This window comes from Cherax quadricarinatus, chromosome 13 (genome assembly GCF_038502225.1).
Source record: "Cherax quadricarinatus isolate ZL_2023a chromosome 13, ASM3850222v1, whole genome shotgun sequence".
In the NCBI taxonomy this organism is placed as follows: Eukaryota; Metazoa; Arthropoda; class Malacostraca; order Decapoda; family Parastacidae; genus Cherax; species Cherax quadricarinatus.
In genome coordinates, this window is record NC_091304.1 from 41,743,818 (window position 1) to 41,769,543 (window position 25,726).

Sequence of the window (25,726 nt, forward strand, 5' to 3'; positions counted from 1 at the left end):
TTTTTTGGTGTGAATAAAAATTCATTATGTGAATAAAAAATCAAAATAGAATTTATTTGTAAAGCCTCAAAATGTAACTAATAAACAGAGGAAATGTTAGTTTAGTTCCAGGAATACCTACATTGTTTATTCTGGAGCCTATTTTGAAATTGGAATATTTTGAACTTTGTGTTAAATTGGCCAAATTAACAATTTCCGATCACTTTATTTTGTAGTTGAAACAGTTGATTTGGCGATTTCTTGTGCTCAATTGATAGAATAGAAGTAATACTAGTGAAATAGCTAAGAATTTGGTTGATTGGAATAATGTAATTGGCCTAAAATGGTAGTCAAAGTCGGCAAAATCGCCGACTCGTAAATATCGCTGACACGTCAAAATTCGCGAGAGCATAATTTCGTCAATTTTCCACCAAATTTCGTACTTTTTGTTTTATTACCTAAACAAAAAGATTCTCTACGATTTCATAAGAAAAAATAACAAATTTTTTTTTTGAAAATTCTTGGACACTGGTGCGTGACTTCAGATTTTGGCCTTGGACCCTGAAAGGGTTAATGCCACTAGGACCAGCTTGAGAGTCACTGGAGTCCTGTCTCACAAAAAAAAGTGTCCAGAGGGCTCTGTTTCTGGTGTCTCTTTAAAACTTCCCTAAAAAGGGCCAAGACTCTGTCACTGTACAAGTTACCGATATGGCTTGCAACATCCTTCTCAGGAATTTGTTTCTCCATAAATCTTTCCATCCTACCCCACATTTCAAAAATCTCCTTAATTTCTGAAGAAGGCACCTTCTTCCATCTCTCTTCCTCCTCCTCCTCCTCTGCAGCAAGATTCTGAGCTGCGATTTGTTCCTGTTCCTGCTGAACCTCTTGCAGCTCCTCAGCTGGCCAGTTCGGCCACACGTACGCCACTTTCATATTGTTCAATGAAGTTTTTCTTAAATTCAATTGTGTTTCTCACTTTCTTTACCAAAGAAGGAGCTTTCTTTGGAGCCATGGTAGCTTATTTAGCACTTGCAAGCACTAAAATGAATGGAATATTATGAAATATTTCGTATGAACAAGTGAGGGGACCGTCGCTCACTGGTAAACAATGGCACACTGGCTGGGAAGGGAGGCCGAGGCGGCTCAGAGCGTGAGTACACGTCCCGGATGAAGGACGATTAGTGAGTAAACCGACCATTTGCTAGCCCATGTTTGGACGAGAATAACGCGACGATTTCCGAAAAGGACGACTATCGAGCCGGACAATTATTGAGGGACCACTGTACTCTGCATCTTTTGTACGGAATGCTAGACAGTCTGTGTCAGAGTATAGTCTCTCACTGAGCTATAGAACATTTTTGGGTTAAAAGTATTTCCAGGTCATGCAAATACTTTCGACCAAAATTTACTGCTCACAGCATATCTGAGCGAGCCGAGCTCACTAAAGAACTACGAGAGACCTTGGCCTTATGAGATGATCACTGAAAAGGTCTACAAACTGGCCACTACCCTACCTTTTAAAACAACTGTATCAACCACAAAGGTGTAACACTTGTTAAATCAGTTATGTGTAAATAACTTTGAACAAACTGTCTGCTGTAAGACTGCTGATTAACTCACAGCCTGCCCAACACACACTTCTAAATAATGAAGAGTGGGTTGTGGAGAGAGAAAAGGTGTGAGGTAGGAGGGAAGGGGAGATTAAATGGAGCTGGGTTGGGCAAGAGTGAGTCACAAAGAAAAGTAGTGGACCCTCACCTAATGCTATTAATTGGTACCCGAGAACGAATATCGTTAGGCGAGTTTTTTAGTGTTAGCCGAGGCAAAAGTTAGTGTTAAAATGTATCGTTAGGCGAATTTAACGTTATGCGATGCGTTCGTTAGGCGAGGGTCCACTGTAATGTACATATACTATTTACTCTTAGAATGCTAACTTACCTCTTTCTCTTCTTGCCCCTGGACGAAAAATGATGTTTAAGGCTTGTGTTTGATGTGATCATGATGCGAGACTGGTTTGGCAAGTTGGAGTCGAGAACCCCAAGACATTTACGGTTCTCACAAGAGGCCTAGAAAATATATTACAAGATATAATATTGGCTTTCAGAAATTCTGGGCTAGCTTCACTTAGGCTGCAGGCTGGGATGGGAGGGTAGAAAAATTAAACCAGTCACAGTTAAGCCTAGTGGTTGTTTTGGGAAATGTCTTGGGATAGAATTCAGTTTCACACACAGAGGGGAATGATTATTTTATTGTGAAAGAGTGGTTTAGTGAAGTGATATGACCTGCTGGCTTTGAGAAATATGGGTTAAACTGTTAAACAATTGATTGTCCTCCCTTCAGGTAAATAATCAAACCTGTAATTCCTCTCAATTAAACTTCTTAAAGCTATATAGCATGGACTAAGAACAATCAATTCTATTGCATTCAGTGTAAACTCCTATGTCTGATGCAATTATTGGGATGCCTTAAACCACGACCAATCAGGCACAACACAAGACCAAGCTCTCTGACATACCCAGTGTCCGACTCACTATTTATTTATTTATTTATTTATTAATTTGAACATGATACACAGAAGTATAAGGAAATACAGTGGTTAAGTGTAACATGCCAAAGCCCCTTGTATGCAGAGCATTATGGGCAGGCTTAAAATTAACTTAAGATTAACTAAGCAATGATATATTCAGTGGTATACATTGTTGTAAACAGTTAACAATTAATCACAAATGAGTATTTCAAAGACAGGTCATATGGTCATTTACTGGGTTGCTGTGCATTCAGCAGCATGGAGTATTCTGTTAGGTAATGTAATTAAAAATAACAAAGTTTGATTGGGTCACAGGTTAAACATTTATGAGAAAATTATTCAGTATTTATTTAGTTGTGGGTGAGTAAGTGATTTTTAAGAAGAGACTCGAATTTATAAACAGTGTTTCTTTTATATTCACAGGTAATGAATTCTAGATTTTTGGGCCTTTTATGTGCATCGAGTTTTTGCATAGTGTGAGATGGACACGAGGAATATCAAAGAGTGATCTGTGCCTTGTGTTATGGTCATGTGTTCTGTTGAGGTTATTAAGGAGACGTTTGAGGGGAGGGTTTATATCCGAGTTGAGTGTTCTATGTATGTAGTGGGTACAATAATAAGTATGGATGTTTTGTATGGTGAGTAGGTTTAGAGTTTTAAATATTGGTAGAGTGTGCTGCCTGTAGTGGGAATTTGTTATTCTGACTGCAGCCTTTTGTTGGGTAATTAATGGCTGGAGATGGTTTATTGTTGTTGAGCCCCATGCACAAATGCAATGCATTGAATTCTTTGCCCAAACCAGCAAAAGGTCCCTTGTCTGCCAATCAATTTGAAGCTGTTTAAAATATCACCTTATCTCCCTAATGTGACTAAACCAACACTTATATCAAACAAATGCAGCTAATCCAACTATTCCTGTTCTTCCAGTCTTAAACTCCCCTAGAAAATTACTCATCTTGTTCCATTATACGTAATTCTACAGACACCTAACAAACTTCCTGTTTCTTCATCTCTTACAATCGTTCCATAGCATGAAGACAGAGCCAGTTGAAAACTGGCTTAAGAAATCCCAATTAACTTAAGATCACTAAGACAGTGATCATTTGGCTACCTTTCTGTACATAAAAAACTACTTAATCTGTTTAGTTTAAGTAGTCTGTAAGCATTAGGATTAGTCTGCCTGAAGTGCACTATATGTTAGTGGCTTTCTTTTGAGCTTAATATAACATGCTTAACAGTTCCTAGTTATATTTTATTATCCAAGAAGTAGGTTAAGTCTTTGGAGATGCCTGGGGACATGATTAATGAAGAGAAGATATGTTTTAGTGCCTGAAATGCCTAGAATTCTTATTTTAAACTTTTTAATTTTTCATAAAATTGGCAGTTACCTACTTCTGTGCACTTCAGCTTAATGGGTGGTTTCTCGTACTCAACTGATGAAACAGAAGGCACACTAGCAAATTAGCTAAGAATTTAGTTGAAGTGAGCACTGGAATTTGCTTAAAATAGGGTTCCAAGTCAGCTAAATCACCAATGCCTAAATTGTGCTCGGACTGCTAAATTTGCATCTTCCCAATTCCAAAGTTTTCCATCAAATTTCTTATTTTTGGTATTACCTTCAGATTCTGTACCAATTAAGAATTTTTTTTTTTGGGAAAAAATGTTGACAATACATTTAATTTTGGGGGCCCAGACTCACTGTGTAAAGATTAGGACATACACACGGACACACACACACAACACAACACGGGGGACACACACACGGGGACACACACACATGGGGACACACACAGTGAGAGTGAAAAGGTTAATAAGCAAAAGGAGAAAGGAAAAATAAAATACACAACAAAGGAAGGTGGCAGTAGTAGGCCTGCTGAAGCAGTGACGTCACAACAGTTGTTTGCCATTATACATATAAAGTGTAACACCGAATGTGAAGTGTATTCTGTCATAAGTGAAAAGTGAAATCACTTGAGGATCGCGGGATGCATAAGCATATATGGTTATAAACATCACGGATGAAGGATTTACAAAACAGTGATAGAAGGCCTATGTACTACGACTACGTCATCAGCATCTGGCAACTTGTCATCACACCGCTGCCAGCGCAAGTATTGCTCACCTGTTGAGGTTGTATGTTGCAGGGTTCTGAGTTCTGGTCTTGCATCACTGTTAGATACTGGTCACTCACTCCTGCAAGCTATTACAAGATTGATGGACTGAACACATCGACTTCAGGTTGAGGGACTGATTACCTCATTCTCCTCCTCTCCTTATGCCTTCCTCTTTGTATTGGACTGATGAAGCCACTGTGTGGCGAAACGTTTCCTGAATAAAGATTCCCATATGCTGCATAAGTGTCTCAATCTTCAACTTGTCGGTTTTTAAAACCATTCATCACAACTGTCAGACACTGCAGCATCATGGGATCTTGTTACAAAGAATTCTTCAACACTTGTTCAACCTTTGGACGAAGACCTACTTCGACTAGTGGATGGTACCACTATGACCCCGCCTCCGCCTGCTTCACCTCACCTCACTACAGTATATAAGCCACGTCTACGGCCCTATGCTGTACATTCTCTCTCTCTCTCTCTCCCCCCTCCCCTCTCTCTCTCTCTCCCCCCTCCCCTCTCTCTCTCTCCCCCCCCTCCTCTCTCTCTCTCCCCCCCCCCTCCTCTCTCTCTCCCCCCCCTCCTCTCTCTCTCTCCCCCCCCTCCCCTCTCTCTCTCCCCCTCCCTACCTACCTACCTCTCTCTCCCTCCCTACCTACCTACCTACCTCCCTCCCTCCCTCCCTCCCTACCTCCCTCTCTCCCTACCTCTCTCTCTCTCTCTCCCTACCTACCTACCTACCTCTCTCTCTCTCCCTACCTACCTCTCTCTCTCTCTCTCTCTCTCTCTCTCTCCCTACCTACCTACCTCTCTCTCTCTCCCTACCTACCTCTCTCTCCCTACCTACCTCTCTCTCCCCCCTCCCCTCTCTCTCTCTCTCCCCCCTCCCCTCTCTCTCTCCCCCCCTACCTACCTACCTCCCTCTCTCTCCCTCTCTACCTACCTCCCTCCCTCCCTACCTACCTACCTACCTACCTACCTACCTCCCTCCCTACCTCCCTCTCTCTCTCTCTCTCTCTCTCTCCCTACCTCTCTCTCTCTCCCTACCTCTCTCTCTCTCCCTACCTCTCTCTCTCTCCCTACCTCTCTCTCTCTCCCTACCTCTCTCTCTCTCCCTACCTCTCTCTCCCTACCTACCTACCTCTCTCTCTCTCCCTACCTACCTACCTCTCTCTCTTTCCCTACCTACCTACCTCTCCCTACCTACCTACCTACCTACCTCTCTCTCTCTACCTACCTACCTCTCTCTCTCTACCTACCTCTCTCTCTCTACCTACCTACCTCTCTCTCTACCTACCTCTCTCTCTACCTACCTACCTCTCTACCTACCTACCTACCTACCTCTCTACCTACCTACCTCTCTACCTACCTACCTCTCTACCTACCTACCTCTCTACCTACCTACCTCTCTACCTACCTACCTACCTCTCTCTCTACCTACCTACCTACCTCTCTCTCTCTACCTACCTATCTCTCTCTCTCTACCTATCTCTCTCTCTACCTACCTCTCTCTCTACCTACCTACCTATCTCCCTTTTCCCCCATCTCTCCCCTCCCCCCTCTCTGCCCTCTCTCCCCCCCTTTCTCTCTCTCCCCCTTTTTCCCTCTCTCTCTCTCTCTATGTATCTCTCCCCCATTTTCCGTTCTAACTCTCCCCCTCTCCTACCCTTCCCTTCTCTCTCACTCTCTCCCCCTTTTTCCTTCTCACTCTCCCCCCCTCTCTCCTACCTTCCCTTCTCTCTCTTTCCCCCTCTCTCACTCTCCCCCTTTCCCTTCTCTCTCCCCCCCATCTCCCCCCTCTCTCTCACACTAAAAAAAAAAAAAAAATGGGGACTCGCAGGAACCAGGGATCAGATGAGAATGGTCCTGGTAGGGAGGCGTGGAAGGAGGAGCAGTGGAAAAGGATGGAACAAGAGTGGGAGATAAAATTCGGAGAGCTTTTTGAAAAAATGGAGAGAGCTCTCTGAAAATGGAAAAGAGGTTGGAGAAGGAGACAATGAATTGGGAGGCACAAGTCGAAACTGCAGTGGCTAGGTTAAGGGTCCTAGAAGTTGAGATAAATAAGCTGAAGCGAGTTAAAGGGGCAGTGACCAGAGAAGACACAGCATATGAAGCTGAGAGGCTGAACAGGAAGGATGGAGATATGAATTATGCTAAGGTCATATCAGCCTGCCAAGGAGTGAAAGGGAAGAACAGCTGGGTGCAGATGGAGAGGGTGATAGGTCGAATGCTGAGGCACAACCATGCTACCAAGAGCCACTGGAAAAAATCAAGGGAGAAAATGGCCACATACAGACAGGATCCAGAGTCACAGAGGGTGAGGCAATGGAAGGAGGAAAGGGCAAAATCAGTGTTTATCCATGGGCTTCAGGAGAGAGAGAGAGGAAAGGACACACACTGAAAGGCAGCAGGAAGAGAGGAGATAGAGAAAATCATCATGGAAATAGGTGAAGAAGACATGGACGAGATTGTAAATTTTCAGAGAATAGGGGGGTACTCAAAGGGGAGAAACCGACCGATCAAGCTGATTCTAAGGATGGAAACAGCGTGGAACAGGATCCTCCAAGAGAAACCATGGTTGAAATACTCGGAAGAGTACAAGAGTGTGTTCCTAGACAGAGACAGAACATAAACAGAACGACATCAGCTGAGGGAGAGGACAAAAAAGCAAAAGGAGCTAGGAAAGGAGACAAGGATGGAACCAGCAGAGGTCAGTCAGAGCAACAAGGGCAAGCACACACACAACTATCCTCAGAACCCCACAACCTATCACACCATCCCAACACACACTACAATCCATACCCACAGCTTCCACCCAACACCGAGCTATAGAATCCCACAGTATGCTACCAGGTCTCCCATCCTCACAGGCCCCCAAACCACAGTGTTGGAAACGAAACTGAAGGTATGGTACACAAATGCTGATGGAATAACAAATAAGTGGGAGGAGTGGCACGAAAGAGTCAAAGAGGCATCACCGAACATCATAGCTCTCACAGAAACCAAGCTTACATGTATGATAACAGATGCCATCTTTCCAATGGGATACCAGATCCTGAGGAAAGACAGAGGAAACAAGGGGGGGGGGGGCATTGCTAATCAAAAACCGATGGAATTTTGATGAGCTGGATAGAGGAGACAGCGGAAAATAAAGTTAATACATAGCGGGAATGCTTCATTCTGGAGGTCGCAAGGTGGTAACAGCAGTGATGTATAACCCACCACAGAACAGCAGGAGGCCAAGGCAAGAGTACGACCAGAGCAATAGAGCGATGGTTGCTGTAGTGGCCAATAGATCTCATGCATGCAGGGCAAAGCTCCTGATCATGGGTGACTTTAGCCACAAGGAGATTGATTGGGAGAATTTGGAGCCACATGGGGCCAAGATACATGGAGGGCTAAGATGATGGAGGTGGTACTGGAAAACTTCATATACCAACACGCAGGAAGGCCAGGACGAATGAAGCCAAACTACAAGAAAGGGGACTACACAGGAATGAGGAACCTCCTGAACGGGGTTCAGTGGGACAGAGAACTGGCAGGGAAGCCAGTTAATGAGATGATGGAATATGTAGCAACAATATGCAAGGAGGCTGAGGAGAGGGTTGTACCCAAGGGTAACAGGAATAATGAAAAAGCCAGGATGAGCCCATGGTTCACCCAAAGGTGCAGGGAGGCAAAAACCTAGTGTGCTAGGGAATAGAAGAAATATAGAAGGCAAAGGACCCAGGAGAATAAGGAGAGCAGTCGTAGAGCCAGAAACGAATATGCACAGATAAGAAGGGAGGCCCAACGACAATATGAAAACGACATAGCAGCAAAAGCCAAATCTGACCCAAAACTGTTATACAGCCACATCAGGAGGAAAACAACAGTCAAGGACCAGGTAATCAGGCTAAGGAAGGAAGGAGGAGAGACAACAAGAAATGAGTGTGAAGTATGTGAGGAACTCAACAAGAGATTCAAAGAAGTGTTCACAGAGGAGACAGAAGGGGCTCCAGAAAGACAGAGGTGGGGTACACCACCAAGTGCTGGACACTGTATACACAACCGAGGAAGAAGTGAAGAGGCTTCTGAGTGAGCTAGATACCTCAAAGGGAATGGGGCCAGATAACATCTCCCCATGGGTCCTGAGAGAGGGAGCAGAGGCGCTATGTGTACCCCTAACAACAATATTCAATATATCTATCGAAACAGGGAGATTGCCCGAAGCATGGAAGACAGCAAATGTAGTCCCAATTTTTAGAAAAGGAGACAGACATGAAGCACTAAACGACAGACCCTTGTCACTGACATGTATAGTATGCAAAATCATGGAAAAGATTATCAGAAGAGTGGTGGAACACCTAGAAAGGAATGATCTCATCAACAGCAGCCAACATGGTTTCAGGGACGGGAAATCCTGTGTCACAAACCTACTGGAGTTCTATGACATTACCTGGAGTTTACCTGGAGAGAGTTCCGGGGGTCAACGCCCCCGCGGCCCGGTCTGTGACCAGGCCTCCTGGTGGATCAGAGCCTGATCAACCAGGCTGTTGCTGCTGGCTGCACGCAAACCAACGTACGAGCCACAGCCCGGCTGATCCGGAACTGACTTTAGGTGCTTGTCCAGTGCCAGCTTGAAGACTGCCAGGGGTCTGTTGGTAATCCCCCTTATGTGTGCTGGGAGGCAGTTGAACAGTCTCGGGCCCCTGACACTTATTGTATGGTCTCTTAACGTGCTAGTGACACCCCTGCTTTTCATTGGGGGGATGGTGCATCGTCTGCCAAGTCTTTTGCTTTCGTAGTGAGTGATTTTCGTGTGCAAGTTCGGTACTAGTCCCTCTAGGATTTTCCAGGTGTATATAATCATGGTGACAGCAGTAAGACAAGAGAGAGAGGGGTGGGTGGATTGCATTTTCTTGGACTGCAAGAAGGCGTTTGACACAGTTCCACACAAGAGATTGGTGCAAAAACTGGAGGACCAAGCAGGGATAACAGGGAAGGCACTACAATGGATCAGGGAATACTTGTCAGGAAGACAGCAGCGAGTCATGGTACGTGGCGAGGTGTCAGAGTGGGCACCTGTGACCAGCGGGGTCCCGCAGGGGTCAGTCCTAGGACCAGTGCTGTTCCTGGTATTTGTGAACGACATGACGGAAGGAATAGACTCTGAGGTGTCCCTGTTTGCAGATGACGTGAAGTTGATGAGAAGAATACACTCGATCGAAGACCAGGCAGAACTACAAAGGGATCTGGACAGGCTGCAGACCTGGTCCAGCAATTGGCTCCTGGAGTTCAATCCCACCAAGTGCAAAGTCATGAAGATTGGGGAAGGGCAAAGAAGGCCGCAGACGGAGTACAGTCTAGGGGGTCAGAGACTACAAACCTCACTCAAGGAAAAAGATCTTGGGGTGAGTATAACACCAGGCACATCTCCTGAAGCGCACATCAACCAAATAACTGCTGCAGCATATGGGCGCCTAGCAAACCTCAGAACAGCATTCCGACATCTTAATAAGGAATCGTTCAGGACCCTGTACACCGTATACGTTAGGCCCATATTGGAGTATGCGGCACCAGTTTGGAACCCACACCTAGCCAAGCACGTAAAGAAACTAGAGAAAGTGCAAAGGTTTGCAACAAGACTAGTCCCAGAGCTAAGAGGTATGTCCTACGAGGAGAGGTTAAGGGAAATCAACCTGACGACACTGGAGGACAGGAGAGATAGGGGGGACATGATAACGACATACAAAATACTGAGGGGAATTGACAAGGTGGACAAAGACAGGATGTTCCAGAGATTGGACACAGTAACAAGGGGACACAGTTGGAAGCTAAAGACACAGATGAATCACAGGGATGTTAGGAAGTATTTCTTCAGCCACAGAGTAGTCAGTAAGTGGAATAGTTTGGGAAGCGATGTAGTGGAGGCAGGATCCATACATAGCTTTAAGCAGAGGTATGATAAAGCTCACGGCTCGGGGAGAGTGACCTAGTAGCGATCAGTGAAGAGGCGGGGCCAGGAGCTCGGACTCGACCCCCGCAACCTCAACTAGGTGAGTACAACTAGGCGAGTACACGGGGGGGACACACACGGGACACACACACACGGGGACACACACATGGGGACACACACACACACGGGGGGACACACATGGGGACACACACACGGGGACACACACACACGGGGACACACACACACGGGGACACACACACACACGGGGACACACACACACACGGGGACACACACACACGGGGACACACACACACACGGGGACACACACACACACGGGGACACACACACACACGGGGACACACACACACACACACACACACACACACGTGGACTCACACACACACGTGGACACACACACACACACACAGGTGGACACACACACACACACACATGCGCGCACACACACACACACGTGGACACACACACACGGGGACACACACACACGGGGACACACACACACGGGGACACACACGGGGACACACACGGGGACACACACGGGGACACACACGGGGACACACACACACACACACAGGGACACACACACAGGGACACACACAGGGACACACACACAGGGACACACACAGGGACACACACACACACAGACACACACAGGGACACACACACAGGGACACACACACAGGGACACACACACACAGGGACACACACACACAGGGACACACACACACACAGGGACACACACACACACACAGGGACACACACAGGGACACACACACACAGGGACACACAGGGACACACACAGGGACACACACACACACACACACACACACACACACAGGGACACACACAGGGACACACACACACAGGGACACACACACACACAGGGACACACACACACACAGGGACACACACACACACAGGGACACACACACACAGGGACACACACAGGGACACACACACACACGGACACACACACACACACACACAGGGACACACACACGGACACACACACACAGGGACACACACACACACAGGGACACACACACACACACAGGGACACACGCACACACACAGGGACACACACACACACACAGGGACACACACACACACACAGGGACACACACACACACACAGGGACACACACACACACACAGGGACACACACACACACACAGGGACACACCCCGTGGTATCTCGGGATACGAATGGCTCAAAATACCAAACAATTATTTAAGTGCATTTAAGAACATAAGAAAGAAGGAACAACGCAACAGGCCTACTGACCCATGCAGAGCAGGTCCATGTCCCCCCCCCCCTGGATTAGCCCAATGACCCATCCAGTCTGGTCACCTCCACTCAAGGAAGGAGCACGGCACCAGACCCAGCAGCACTAGCTAGTCAGGTCCAACTCGCACCCACCCACACCCACTAGTGTATTTAACCTATTTTTAAAACTACACAACGTTTTAGCCTCAATAACTGTACTCAGGAGTTTGTTCCACTCGTCCACAACTCTATTACCAAACCAGTGCTTTCCTATATCCTTCCTGAATCTGAATTTTTCCAACTTGAAACCAATGCTGCGAGTCCTGTCTTGGCTGGAAATTTTCAGCACGCTATTTACATCCTTTATTTATTCCCGTTTTCCATTTATACACCATCGCATCCCCCCCTAATTCTACGCCTTTCGAGAGAGTGCAGATTCAGGGCCCTCAGTCTATCCTCATAGGGAAAGATTTCTGATACATGGGATCATCTTTGTCATCCTCCTCTGTATGTTTTCCAGAGCATTTATATCCATTCTGTAATATGGTGACCAGAACTGAGCAGCATAGTCTAAATGAGGCCTAACCAAGGATATATAGAGTTGAAGAACAACCTGAGGACTTCTATTATTTATACTTCTAGATATGAAGCCAAGAATTCTGTTAGCTTTATTGCAAACACTAATGCACTGTTGTCTTGGTTTTAGATTACTGCTAACCAGAACTCCTAAATCCTTTTCGCAATCAGTAGTATCAAGATCTACATTATTTAGTTTATATGTCGCATGGTTATTTTCCTGTCCAACATTTAGAACTTTGCATTTGTCCATATTAAACTGCATCTGCCACTTCTCCCACCACTGCATCAGTCTATTCAAATCATCCTGGAGTGCTCTAGTGTCCTCATTAGAATGAATTCGACAGCCTATTTTGGTATCATCAGCAAATTTGCTTATGTCGCTATTTATTCCCTCATCTCCTCTTCAAGGGGGGCTCCTTGGCGTGGTGAAGAGGCTCTTGGTCTAAGGAATTAGACCTATCGGTCTTCTTCCTCAGACCGAACCTAATTACCCCCCAATCTCCCCTCCCCTATCCCATCCTCCCCTTTTTCCTTTCCTCCTCCCCCTCCCCACCCCTCCCTTTTGCCCTTCCTCTTTTTGTCCTTTGGGATTTCTCCCACAGGCGCGCTAGTTCCTAGGTAGAGGAAAGGATACCGGGGTCCATCCCATTCCGTTGAGGTTCTTAGCGGTGGCGTAGTTTGCCGTGGAATCTGGATCGCCTGGGGATGTCCCGATCCCTCTCCGGTATCCCGGAGTAGCTTTGGGTGTCTTTCGGGCAACGAGTGTATCTCTGGAAGCCACCTTTCGGATTCCGGGGGTGGTGGCCGAAGGAGGTATGCTTTGTGGCGGATATCCGGCCGCCCTCTCTTTTGTCCACCGAGGTAGCTCGGCAGATGTGAGGTTGCTATCCCGGATTGTTAGTTTACTAGCATGATGGGTAGGGTATGGCACGGGTTCCATGCTGCATCTGCGCTACTTGCGGTGCTGAGGTCCTCTTGGGCGCGGAGGGAGATTTCTGGCCCTTTCATTCCTCCTAGGACCTATCCCTCCCCGGTCCCCCCTTTTTTTTCTTTTTTTTATTTTTATTTTCTTTTCTTCTTTCTTTTTTTTCTTAAAAACAAAAAGAAAGAAGTAACCTAACCATGGCAGCCCTAGTCCATGAACCTGGTACCCCCGGGCCCCTTCTTGATACCGCACCCCGTTCTGACCCCGCCTCGTCTTTGGACCACTCTTCAGACATTCCTCATGCCTCTGTACCTATTGCCGGTGCTGTTTCCTCACCCGCTTCAGGTACTGAGGCCTCGACTGACTCCTTCGATTTATCGGACCTTCGCTCTCCTCTGACTATGCTTCCGGCCTCTCCCTCTACGGTGCGGCAATTTTCAAATCGCCGACCCGTTCCACGTCGGACCAACTCCGGTCCCACGCCTAAACGCCAACGACAATTACCTGCTGATGATACTTCTCCACCTTCTCGTTCTTCTCAGAAACGATCGACACGTCCTTCACTACCTTTCCACGCTCAGTTTCAGACTGAACAGTGGACTAAATTCTTCACTTTACGACCAACTTCCTCTACTGCCTATCTTTCTGACCATAGTATTGGCAAGGCACTCCTACGCCATGTTGGTAAAGATATTTCTTTTCATGCTCTTAAGAGCAGTACGCGCATCATTACTGTGCAGAATGCTACCCAGGCTCATGAGCTCTCCCGTCTTTCCCATATCGATACTGTTCCTGTCACTCTTGAAAAACATCATTCCCTCAATTCTTGTAGTGGTACCGTCATTCTGCCCCATACCATAGTTCAACGAAATTTCCAGACATGTGGCACTGACATTCTAGAACAGCTGGAACTCCAAGATCTCCCAATCCTCAAGGTAGACACTTACGTTCTTCCTGCCCGTGGGCGGAGACGATACCCTAGCAATGTGGCTCGTTTAACTTTTGACAGCCGAGAACTCCCATCCTCAGTTTATATAGCAGGACATCGGTTACAAGTTCGAAAGGTGATCCCTACACCACAACAGTGTAGAAATTGCTGGCGATTTGGCCATCCAGCGAAATATTGCAGATCTATCGCCAAATGCCCAGTCTGTGGTGCCGATGACCATTCTAATACGTCTTGCAATCGATCTCCCTCTTGCCTTAACTGTCATGAGGCTCACCCTTCGTACTCTCGCCGTTGTCAGGTCTATTTAAACGAGCGGGAAATCCGTTACCTCAAAGAGACAGAAGGTCTCCCTTATGCCATGGCAGTTTCTCATCTCCGCCTCCAAGGGAGACTCCCACGTGTTTCTTATTCCCGTGTTTCAAAACGTCCCCCCACTTCTGGTATCCCATCTTCTACACCCACCTCTGTGGTTACCTCTCCCATAATCACTCCTGTATCTAATCCTTTTGCTGTCCTCGGCTCAGACGTCCCTACTTCAACGCCTCAGTCTAATCTCGCTTCTTCGAGTTCTCTCTCACAAGCCTCAGTATCGACGAGACCTCGTACGACACCTCCTCCCAATCGTCCCTCTACTTCTCAAAAGTCAAAAAAAGGTCTGGTAACACCTCCTACCCATCTTCCACCTCCTCATTTTACCCTCCCTGTCTCTGTCCCTAGTTCTTCCCCTCTCACTGGCTCAGTTACAAGTGCAGAGGTTCACCCTCCTCCTCGTAATGTACCTTTCTCCCCTGTTCCCTCCCAAGTTTCTTCCTCTTCGTCCACCTCCCAGGTTCCTGCCTCCTCTGTCCCCTGCCACGCTTCTCCAGTTCCCTCCACCCTTTCGCCCCCCCCCCCACCTTGGTACAGTCCAATACAGTTCCAATCTTTACTCATCCTCTCCCTACCATTCCCAATATTGTCTCCCATACGACATCTCTGAATTCCGAAACACTTGAAGCAATCTCTGAATATATTGCAGAGACCAAACCATCAATGGACACTGATCCACCTTCCGCTCTCTCTCTCTCCTCTGCTCCATCTGCGCAACTCCTTTCTTCACAGCGCACCGTTCCTTCGCTGCTTGAACATTTTCCACTGCCTCCGCATGTGGACTTTTCTAACCCTTCTAGTCCGTAGGAACCCTTACCTGCGGATTTCAAGTATCTTTATCATTGCCAATCATGGCCTATTTACAGTGGAATATACGCGGCCTCAGGGGTAATCGGGGTGAGCTTCAGATGTTACTCTCCCAGTTTGCCCCTGTTGGTGTTTGCTTACAGGAACCAAAATTACACTCTGCTGTTATTTCTCACATCTCAGGCTATAATTTATTGTATTCTTCAGATCCTTTTCCTGATGGGACCTTTAATGAAAGTGCCCTTCTCTGCACTGATATTCTGTACCATCAGCTATTTGTTCATACTTCGCTGCATTACACAGCAGCCCGTATCCACTTACATAGGTGGTATACGCTCTGTTCTTTATATCTCTCTCCTTCTCGGGCATTATCTATTCCGGATTTTGCCTTCCTTGTTTCATCATTACCGCCACCGATTCTGTTACTTGGTGATTTTAATGCCCACCATTTCCTCTGGGGGGGTCTCACTGTGATTCCCGTGGAATTCAGTTAGAGGCTTTTCTTGCCACCCACCCCCTCCATGTTTTAAATACAGGTACTCACACCCATTTTGATCCTCGGACTCATACTCTCTCTTGCATTGATCTCTCAATCTGCTCTTCCTCCGCCGCATTAGACTCCACTTGGTCTGTTCTCCCGGACTTACATGACAGTGATCATTTCCCAATCATTCTTACTTCCCCTTCATATTCGCCACCTCTTCGCACCCCACGCTGGCAATTCAATCGGGCAAATTGGAACCTTTATTCACACCTAACTGTTTTTAAAGAGGTTCCTTCTTCGTCCTCCATCGATGAGCTTTTACACCTCTTCTCGTCCTCCGTTTTCACCGCAGCTTCTCATTCTATACCCCAAACTTCGGGCAGGCATTCTCAGAAATGTGTGCCTTGGTGGTCTCCTGCTTGTGCTCGTGCAGTACGTTTGAAACGCGCTGCATGGGGCAGGTACCGGTACAATAGAACCACAGAGCGACTCCTTGCTTTTAAACAGAAGCGTGCGATCGCTCGCCGTGTCATCCGTGACGCTAAACGCACTTGCTGGCGAGATTATGTCTCCACCATCACCTCTGCTTCCTCTATGAGTGCAGTCTGGAAAAAAGTACGAAAACTGAGTGGTAAATATTCTCCTGACCCGGCTCCTGTTCTGCGGGTTGCCGGTGTTGATATAGCAAACCCACTAGATGTTGCCAATGAAATTGGCAATCATCTGGTCCGTATTTCTCAGGGACTCCATCTATGCCCCTCATTTCTTTCCTCAAAGTCTGCCAGAGAGTTAGCACCCTTGGACTTTTCTTCTCTCAGAGAAGAACAGTATAATGTGCCTTTTACACTTCAAGAACTGGAGGCAACACTCTCAGCTTGTCGATCATCGGCAGCTCTGCCCGACGACATTCATATTCGTATGCTACAACATTTACATCAGTCAGCCCTTGCAGTCCTATTACGCCTTTACAATCTTATTTGGTCACAAAGAGTTCTTCCACAGCTGTGGAAATCCGCCATTGTTCTCCCTTTCCGCAAACCAGGCACTACGGGACATGAAACCTCCCACTATCGTCCCATTGCTCTTACCAGTGCAGTTTGCAAAGTAATGGAACGTCTAGTAAATAGACGTTTAGTGTGGTATTTAGAGACACACAACAGTCTCTCCACTCGTCAATATGGCTTTCGTAAGGGACGTTCTACCATAGACCCCTTACTGCGCTTGGATACGTATGTTCGTAATGCCTTTGCGAATAACCACTCAGTTATTGCCATATTTTTTGACCTTGAGAAGGCATATGACACAACTTGGAGGTATAATATTTTAGCCCAAGCCCACTCCTTAGGCCTTCGAGGCAATCTACCATCCTTCCTTAAGAACTTTTTAACTGACAGGCATTTCCGTGTTCGGGTTAATAATGTGCTCTCCCCGGACTTTATCCAAGCTGAAGGTGTCCCCCAGGGATGTGTTCTGAGCACAACACTTTTTCTCCTTGCTATTAATGATTTGGCCTCTAGTCTTCCATCAAATATTTGGTCATCACTCTATGTTGATGACTTCGCTATTGCCTGTGCAGGCGCTGACTGTCACCTCCTTACAGTTTCTCTCCAACATGCAGTCGACCGTGTTTCCAATTGGGCCACCACACATGGGTTTAAATTTTCCAGCACTAAAACCCACCAAATCACTTTCACTAGACGCTCTGTCATCTCCGATCATCCTTTGTACCTCTATGGCTCCCGTATCCCTGAACGTGATACAGTCAAGTTTCTGGGCCTCCTCTTTGATCGTAGGTTATCCTGGAAACCTCACATTACCTCTCTGAAGGCAACTTGTCACAGCCGGCTGAACCTTCTTAAAACCCTTGCTCATCTTTCGTGGGGAGCTGATCGTCGAACCCTCCTTCACCTACATTCCACCCTTATTTTATCGAAACTTGATTATGGTGACCAGATCTATTCAGCGGCATCTCCTGCTACTCTCTCTAGCCTTAACCCCATTCATCACCAAGGATTACATTTATGCCTTGGTGCTTTTCGCTCTTCCCCTGTCGAAAGCCTCTATGCAGAAGCGAACGTTCCATCCTTATCTGATCGCCATGATGCCCATTGCCTGCGCTACTATGTACGCTCTCATGATCTCCGCAATCCTTCCATTTATAGAATGGTCACTGATATTAGTAGACATTCTTTATTTGTTCGCCGCCCCTGCTTACTCCGTCCCTTCTCTCTTCGCCTTCATTCGCTCTTGTCTTCTCTTCAACTACCACCTTTCTATGTACACGTAGCATCTCACTTTTCCCTACCCCCCTGGGAAGTTCCAGCTGTTCGAGTCTGTTCTTTCTCCCTCCCTTGCTCGAAAGCCCAACTGTCTACGGTCGCTTCCCGCTCTCTTTTTCTTGACCACTTTCACTCTCATTCTCATGCCATTGCTGTGTACACAGATGGCTCTAAGTCTTCTGACGGCGTAGGATTCGCAGCAGTGTTTCCGGACAGCGTCGTACAAGGGCATTTACTATCTTCGGCTAGTATTTTTACTGCTGAATTATATGCCATCCTTACAGCACTTATCCGTATTGCATCTATGCCTGTGTCATCATTTGTGGTTGTCTCAGACTCCCTTAGTGCTTTACAGGCTATACAAAAATTTGATACACCTCACCCCTTAGTCCTCCGTATCCAACTTTGGCTACGCCGCACCTTTACCAAGCATAAAGATATTGTTTTTTGTTGGGTCCCTGGTCATGTTGACGTACAGGGCAATGAACAGGCAGACACTGCTGCGAGGTCAGCAGTACATGACCTACCAGTTTCTTATAGAGGTATTCCATGTACGGACTATTTTGCTGTAATATCTTCCCACCTTCACACCCGTTGGCAACAACGTTGGTCTACTATGCTCGGCAACAAACTTCAGTCTATTAAACCGAGTATAGGTTACTGGCCGTCTTCTTATCACCAGTGTCGAGGTTGGGAGACTACTCTCTCCCGTCTTCGCATTGGCCATACTCGTCTTACTCATGGATATCTCATGGAGAGGCGTCTTGCTCCTCTCTGTGAGAATTGCCAAGCTCCATTATCAGTCAGCCACATTCTGTTGGACTGCCCACTTTATCAACGAGCACGCAGAATTTACCTCTGTCGTCGTCTTCGCCCCGCTGCTCTCTCTTTACCTTCCCTTCTCGCTGATGGAGCCACCTTTCATCTGGACTCTCTCATTGACTTTTTGACAACGACTGACTTACTTCACAAATTCTGATACTTTCAGCCCTTTCTACTTCAATCTCTTGCTACCCTCTACCCCCGTACTATCCCCTGCCCCGCTGTTTTCTGTAACCTGCTGATCATCCCCCCTCCCTTCTGCCATCCAATTCCCTTGCTTCCTTCCCTACCCTGCAGCGCTGTATAGCCCTTGTGGCTTAGCGCTTCTTTTTTTATTATAATAATAATAATATTCCCTCATCTATGTCATTTATGTAAATTGTGAACAACAACGGGCCCAACACTGACCCCTGAGGAACAGCGCTTGTGAAGTGCCCCCATTCTGATTTCTCCCCATTTATGCAAACTCTCTGCTGCCTATTTGTCAGCCATGTTTTTAAGTGCTTTTTTAAGTGTATTTTTGGGGGACAAATAGATTAATCTAATTTACATTATGATTATCACTCCATCACTGTCTTGCCAGAAGGGTGCTTTACACTACAGTTTTTAAACTGCAACACTAACACCCCTCCTTCAGAATGCAGGCACTGTACTTCCCATCTCCAGGACTCAAGTCCAGCCTGCCGGTTTCCCTGAATCCCTTCATAAATGTTACTTGGCTCACACTCCAACAGTACGTCAAGTATTAAAAACCATTTGTCTCCATTCACTCCTGTCAAACACGCTCACGCATGAAATTAAGACGTGCAACACCTGGGTATCTTTATTGTAGATGTTTCGCCATCCAGTGGCTTTATCAATACAAATCTATGGTGCTCGTCGCACCTACTCCTAGGTTGAGGGACTGATTACCTCATCTTCTGTACATAGTTCTACTGTCTTCAAGTTATGTCCTGGAATTTGTACTGATAAAGCCACTGGATGGCGAAACGTCTACAATAAAGATACCCAGATGTTGCATGTGTCTTAATTTCATCTTGTCGGTATTGTATACCATTCTTGCACACGCTCACGCATGCCCGCTGGAAATCCAAGCCCCTTGCACACAAAACCTCCTTTACCCCCTCCCTCCAACCTTTCCTAGGCTGACCCCTAGCCCGCCTTCCTTCCATTACAGACTGATACACTCTTGAAGTCTTTCTGTTTTGCTCCATTCTCTCTACATGTCCAAACCACCTCATCAACCCTTCCACAGCCCTCTGGATAACTGTTTTGGCAATCCTGCACCTCCTCCTAACTTCCAAACTAGGAATTCTCTGCATTATATTCACAGTACACATTGCCCTCAGACATGACATCTCCACTGCCTCCAGCATTCTCCTCGCTGCAACATTCATCACCCATGCTTCACACCCATATAAGAGCGTTGGTAAAACTATACTCTCATACATTCCCCTCTTTGCCTCCAAGAACAAAGTTCTTTGTCTCCACAGACTCCAAAGTGCACCGCTCACCCTTTTTCCCTCATCAATTCTATGATTCACCTCATCTTTCATAGACCCATCCGCTGACACGTCCACTACCAAATATCTGAATACATTCACCTCCTCCATACTCTCTCCCTCCAATCTGATATCCAATCTTTCATCACCTAATCTTTTTGTTATCCTCATAACCTTACTCTTTCCTGTATTCACTTTTAATTTTCTTCTTTTACATGCCCTACCAAATTCATCCACCAACCTCTGCAACTTCTCTTCAGAATCTCCCAAGAGCACAGTGTCATCAGCCAAGAGCAACTGTGACAACTCCCACTTTATGTGTGATTCTTTATCTTTTAACTCCACGCCTCTTGCCAAGTCTATTTCTTGGGTAGAATTGAAAATTGAGTTGGGCAAATATTGTTAGTGGGATGGATTGTGAAGGACTTGTCTAGTATAGGCCAACAGGCCTGCTGCAGTGTTCATCCTTTCTTGTGTTCTATCAAATGATACGAAGAAACGGCCAATAAAACCATGAAAATCCATACGAGAAAACACCACAATACAGTGGACCATCGACATTCGATACTAATCCGTTCCTGAAAGCTATCGAATGTCGAAAATATCCAAAGTCGAATTAATTTTCCCCATAAGTAATAATGGAAATCAAATTAATCCGTGCAAGACACCCAAAAGTATGAAAAAAAAATTTTACCACATGAAATATTAAGTTTAATGCAATAAAATAATTACAATAACAGCAATAACAATATATTAATAACAATAGAATAATTGACACTTACCTTTAACCCTTTCAGGGTCCGTCCCGTAGATCTACGGCTTTGCGTTCAGTGTCCAAACTGTAGATCTACGTCATGAGCTCAGCTCACTCTGATAAACTGTGAGTGGTACACTTGGGCCTAGATATGAGAGAATACATCTATGTGGTATGTGTGCACCACATAAAACAAATCCTGCAGCACACTGTGTATAATGAGAGAAAAAAAAACAAACCAAGATTTTCGATTAAAACAGCAACTTTGCAGTGTTTTTTCGTATGTTTTTTATAGTTGTATTTGCAATTTCTTGGTCTCATTTGATAGAATGGAAGACATATTACAGAAATAGAGATGATTTTGATTGGTTTTAGCACTGGAAATGGCTTGAAACTGAGCTCAAACTAGCGGAAATGTTAAATTTTTGTCGATGTTCAAGAGTAAACAAACGACCTCACACGTCTAATACACGCCAGCTGGTGGATCTAATACACATTCACAAATGTGGTGATGATATTTATAGAATTATTACAATATTGCATAACAGTAAATCTTCTATTTTTTGGTGTGAATAAAAATTCATTATGTAAATAAAAAATAAAAATGGGATTTATTTGTAAGGCCTCAAAACGTAACTTATGAACCGAGGAAATGTTAGTTTAGTGCCAGAAATGCCTACATTGTTTATTATGGATGCTATTTTGAAATTGGAATATTTTGAACTGTGTTAAATTGGCCAAATTACCAATTTCCAATCACTATTTTGTAGTTGAAACAGTTGACTTGGCGATTTCTTGTGCTCAATCGATAGAATAGAAGTAATACTAGTAAAATAGCTAAGAATTTGGTCGCCTGGAATGATGTAATTGGCTTAAAATGGAAGTCAAAGTCGGCAAACTCGCCGATTCGTAAATATCGGTGACACATCAAAATTCGCGAGAGCATAATTTCGTCAATTTTTCATCAAATTTCGTACTTTTTGTTTTATTACCTTCGCAAAAAGATTCTCTACCATTCATAAGAAAAAATAAATTTTTTTTTTGGAAAATTCTTGGACACTGGGGCACCACTTCAGATTTGGGCCTTGGACCCTGAAAGGGTTAATGAAGATTTGGTGATGATTGATGGGATGGGAGGAGGGGGGAGTGTCAAGGTTGTTACTGTTTAGAAGGGGAATCCCCTTCCTTTAGGACTTGAGGTAGAAAGTCCTTTTCTGGGGTTACTTCTCTTCTTTTAATGCCACTAGCACCAGCTTGAGTCACTGGACTTCTGTCGCACAACATATCCGTCCATAGAGGCCTAAAGTGGTTCACAACATTGTCAGTGTACAGGTTGCCAACACGGCTTGCAGTAGCTGTATCAGGATGATTTTCATCAAAAAAGGTTTGCACTTCAAGCCACTTTGCACACATTTCCTTAATCTTTGAAGTAGGCAACTTCTTCAATTTCTCTCTCCCCTCCTCTGAAGCAGTTTCCTCAGGTCTGGCCTCTTGCTGTTGAAGATGATCTAGCAGCTCATCAGTGGTTAGTTCGTCATTGTCCTCCTCCACCAACTCTTCCACATCCTCCCCACTAACCTCCAACCCTAAGGACTTCCCCAATGCCACAATGGATTCCTCAACTGGCATATGATTCTCAGGGTTAGCCTCAAACCCTTCAAAATCCCTTTTGTCTACGCATTCTGGCCACAGTTTTTTCCAAGCAGAGTTCAAGGTCCTCTTAGTCACTTCCTCCCAAGCCTTACCTGTAAGGTTTATACAACTGAGGATATTAAAGTGATCCTTCCAAAACTCTTTTAGAGTCAGTTGAGTTTCTGTGGTCACTACAAAGCACTTTTGAAACATAGCTTTTGTGTACAGTTTCTTGAAGTTGGAAATGACCTGCTGGTCCATGGGCTGCAGGAGAGGAGTGGTATTAGGAGGCAAAAACTTGACCTTAATGAAGCTCATGTCTGCAGAAAGTCGCTCTGCCACGTCTGAAGGATGACCAGGGGCATTGTCTAATACCAGGAGGCACTTAAGGTCTAATTTCTTTCCAGTTAGGTAATTTTTCACAGTGGGGGCAAATGCATGGTGTAACCAGTCATAGAAAAAGTCCCTAGTGACCCATGCCTTACTGTTTGCCCTCCACAGCACACACAAATTAGACTTGAGGACATTGTTTCTCCTGAACACTCTGGGAGTTTCTGAGTGATACACCAATAAAGGCTTCACTTTGCAATCACCACTAGCATTGGCACACATCAGAAGAGTAAGCCTATCTTTCATAGGCTTATGTCCTGGGAGTGCCTTTTCCTCCTGAGTAATGTAGGTCCTGCTTGGCAATTTCTTCCAAAACAGGCCTGTTTCGTCACAGTTAAACACTTGTTCAGGTTTCAATCATTCAGCCTCTATGTACACCTTGAATTCATGCACATATTTTTCAGCCGCTTTGTGGTCTGAACTGGCAGCCTCACCATGCCTTATCACACTATGTATGCCACTACGATTCTTAAATCTTTCAAACCAACCTTTGCTGGCCTTAAAGTCACTCACATCACCACTAGTTGCAGGCAATTTCTTTACCAAATCATCATGCAACTGCCTAGCCTTTTCACAAACGATCGCTTGAGAGATGCTATCCCCTGCTATCTGTTTTTCATTTATCCACACCAATAACAGTCTCTCAACATCTTCTAACACTAGCGATCTGTTTCGAAAACAAAGTTGCACCTTTTGCAACAACAGCTTCCTTGATTGCCGTTTTCCTGCTCACTATAGTAGAGATGATTGATTGGGGTTTACTATACAACCTGGCCAGCTTCGACACACGCACTCCACTTTTGTACTTTGAAATTATCTCTTTCTTCATTTCAATAGTCATTAGCACAGAAACAAGCACCAAAAAGTGATAATATGGAATGTACCGAATATATCCTTAGATGCGCGCACACTGGCTGGTTTGTAGACACTGGCACACATGGTGCAGTTCAGGCCACACGTGGACAAGTCTCGTACGAATTGCATCGAATGTCAGGTTTTCCATTGAATGTCGAGGCGAAATTTTTGCGTTAAAATGCATCGAATGTCGGATTTATCGAATGTCGGGGGTCCACTGTATGTATAGCTATTTTGAGCCATACACACGGCCAGTTTTATTTTTCACATCATGGACTGTGGGAAGGAGGACTTTTTTTTTTTAATACAGTGCATACTTACCACACAGACCCATTCTTTCATATCTTGGCCAAAACTTACCACCCTCAGCTTACTGGAGTAAGCTGAGCTCATGACGTAGAACAATGTCATGGACACTAGCTTCAATGATGTAGTTCTACCTTGGGGTCACTGCTTCACTGTCCTTTACTACTTCATGATGCAATATCACATGCTTTCACCCTCATCAGTGAATCGAGTACAGTGGACCCCCGCATACCGGACGCATTGCATAACGTACAATCCGCATACCGGACGCTTTGATCGCTAAAATTTTGCCTCGCATACCGCCCAAAAACCCGCTCACCGCCCTTCGTCCGAGACGCGTCCAGTGTGCGGCCTGAGCCAGCCTCGTATGTTCCGCCGGTGGCATTGTTTACCAGCCAGCCTCCGCGGAAACATCCAAGCATACAATCGGAATATTTCGTATTATTACAGTGTTTTCGGTGCTTTATCTGGAAAATAAGTGACCATGGGCCCCAAGAAAGCTTCTAGTTCCAACCCTACAGCAATAAGGGTTAGAATTCCAATAGACATGAAGAAAGAGATCATTGATAAGTATGAAAGTGGAGTGCGTATCGCCGACCTGGCCAGGTTGTACAAGAAACCCAAATCAACCATCTCTACTATTGTGGGCAACAGAAAGGCAATCAAGGAAGCTGTTCTTGCCAAAGGTTTAACTGTGTTTTCGAAACAGAGATCGCAAGTGATGGAAGATGTTGAGAGACTCTTATTAGTGTGGATAAATGAAAAACAGCTAGCAGGAGATAGAGTTTCTCAAGCGATCATAAGTGAAAAGGCTAAGAAGTTGCATGAGGATTTAATTAAAAAAATGCCTGCAACTAGTGATGATGTGAGTGAATTTAAGGCCAGCAAAGGTTGGTTTGAGAGATTTAAGAAGCCTAGTGGCATACATAGTGTGATAAGGCATGGTGAGGCTGCCAGTTCGGACCACAAAGCGGCTGAAAAATATGTGCAGGAATTCAAGGAGTGCATAGACAGTGAAGGACTGAAACCTGAACAAGTGTTTAATTGTGATGAAACAGGCCTGTTTTGGAAGAAAATGCCAAGCAGGACCTACATTACTCTGGAGGAAAAGGCACTCCCAGGACATAAGCCTATGAAAGACAGGCTTACTTTGTTGATGTGTTCCAATGCTACTGGTGATTGCAAAGTGAAGCCTTTATTAGTGTATCACTCTGAAACTCCCAGACCGTTCA

At 45.5% G+C, this 25,726-nt stretch overlaps 1 protein-coding gene across 5 annotated transcripts in view; it reads right to left on the reverse strand.

The window, feature by feature from the left end:
- Positions 1 to 25,726, reverse strand: part of geminin (geminin DNA replication inhibitor) — a 94,993-nt gene that overhangs the window by 40,643 nt on the left and 28,624 nt on the right. For 3 of the 5 annotated variants that reach the window (XM_070084680.1, XM_053776381.2, XM_053776380.2), the window contains 2 exons: positions 4,629 to 4,706; positions 1,918 to 2,045 (listed from right to left, as the gene is read on the reverse strand). In XM_070084680.1, coding sequence (XP_069940781.1) covers positions 1,918 to 2,045; positions 4,629 to 4,706 — 206 coding nt within the window. The remainder of the gene's footprint in view (positions 1 to 1,917; positions 2,046 to 4,628; positions 4,707 to 25,726) is intronic. The other 2 variants (XM_070084681.1, XM_053776382.2) reach the window with 1 other exon arrangement.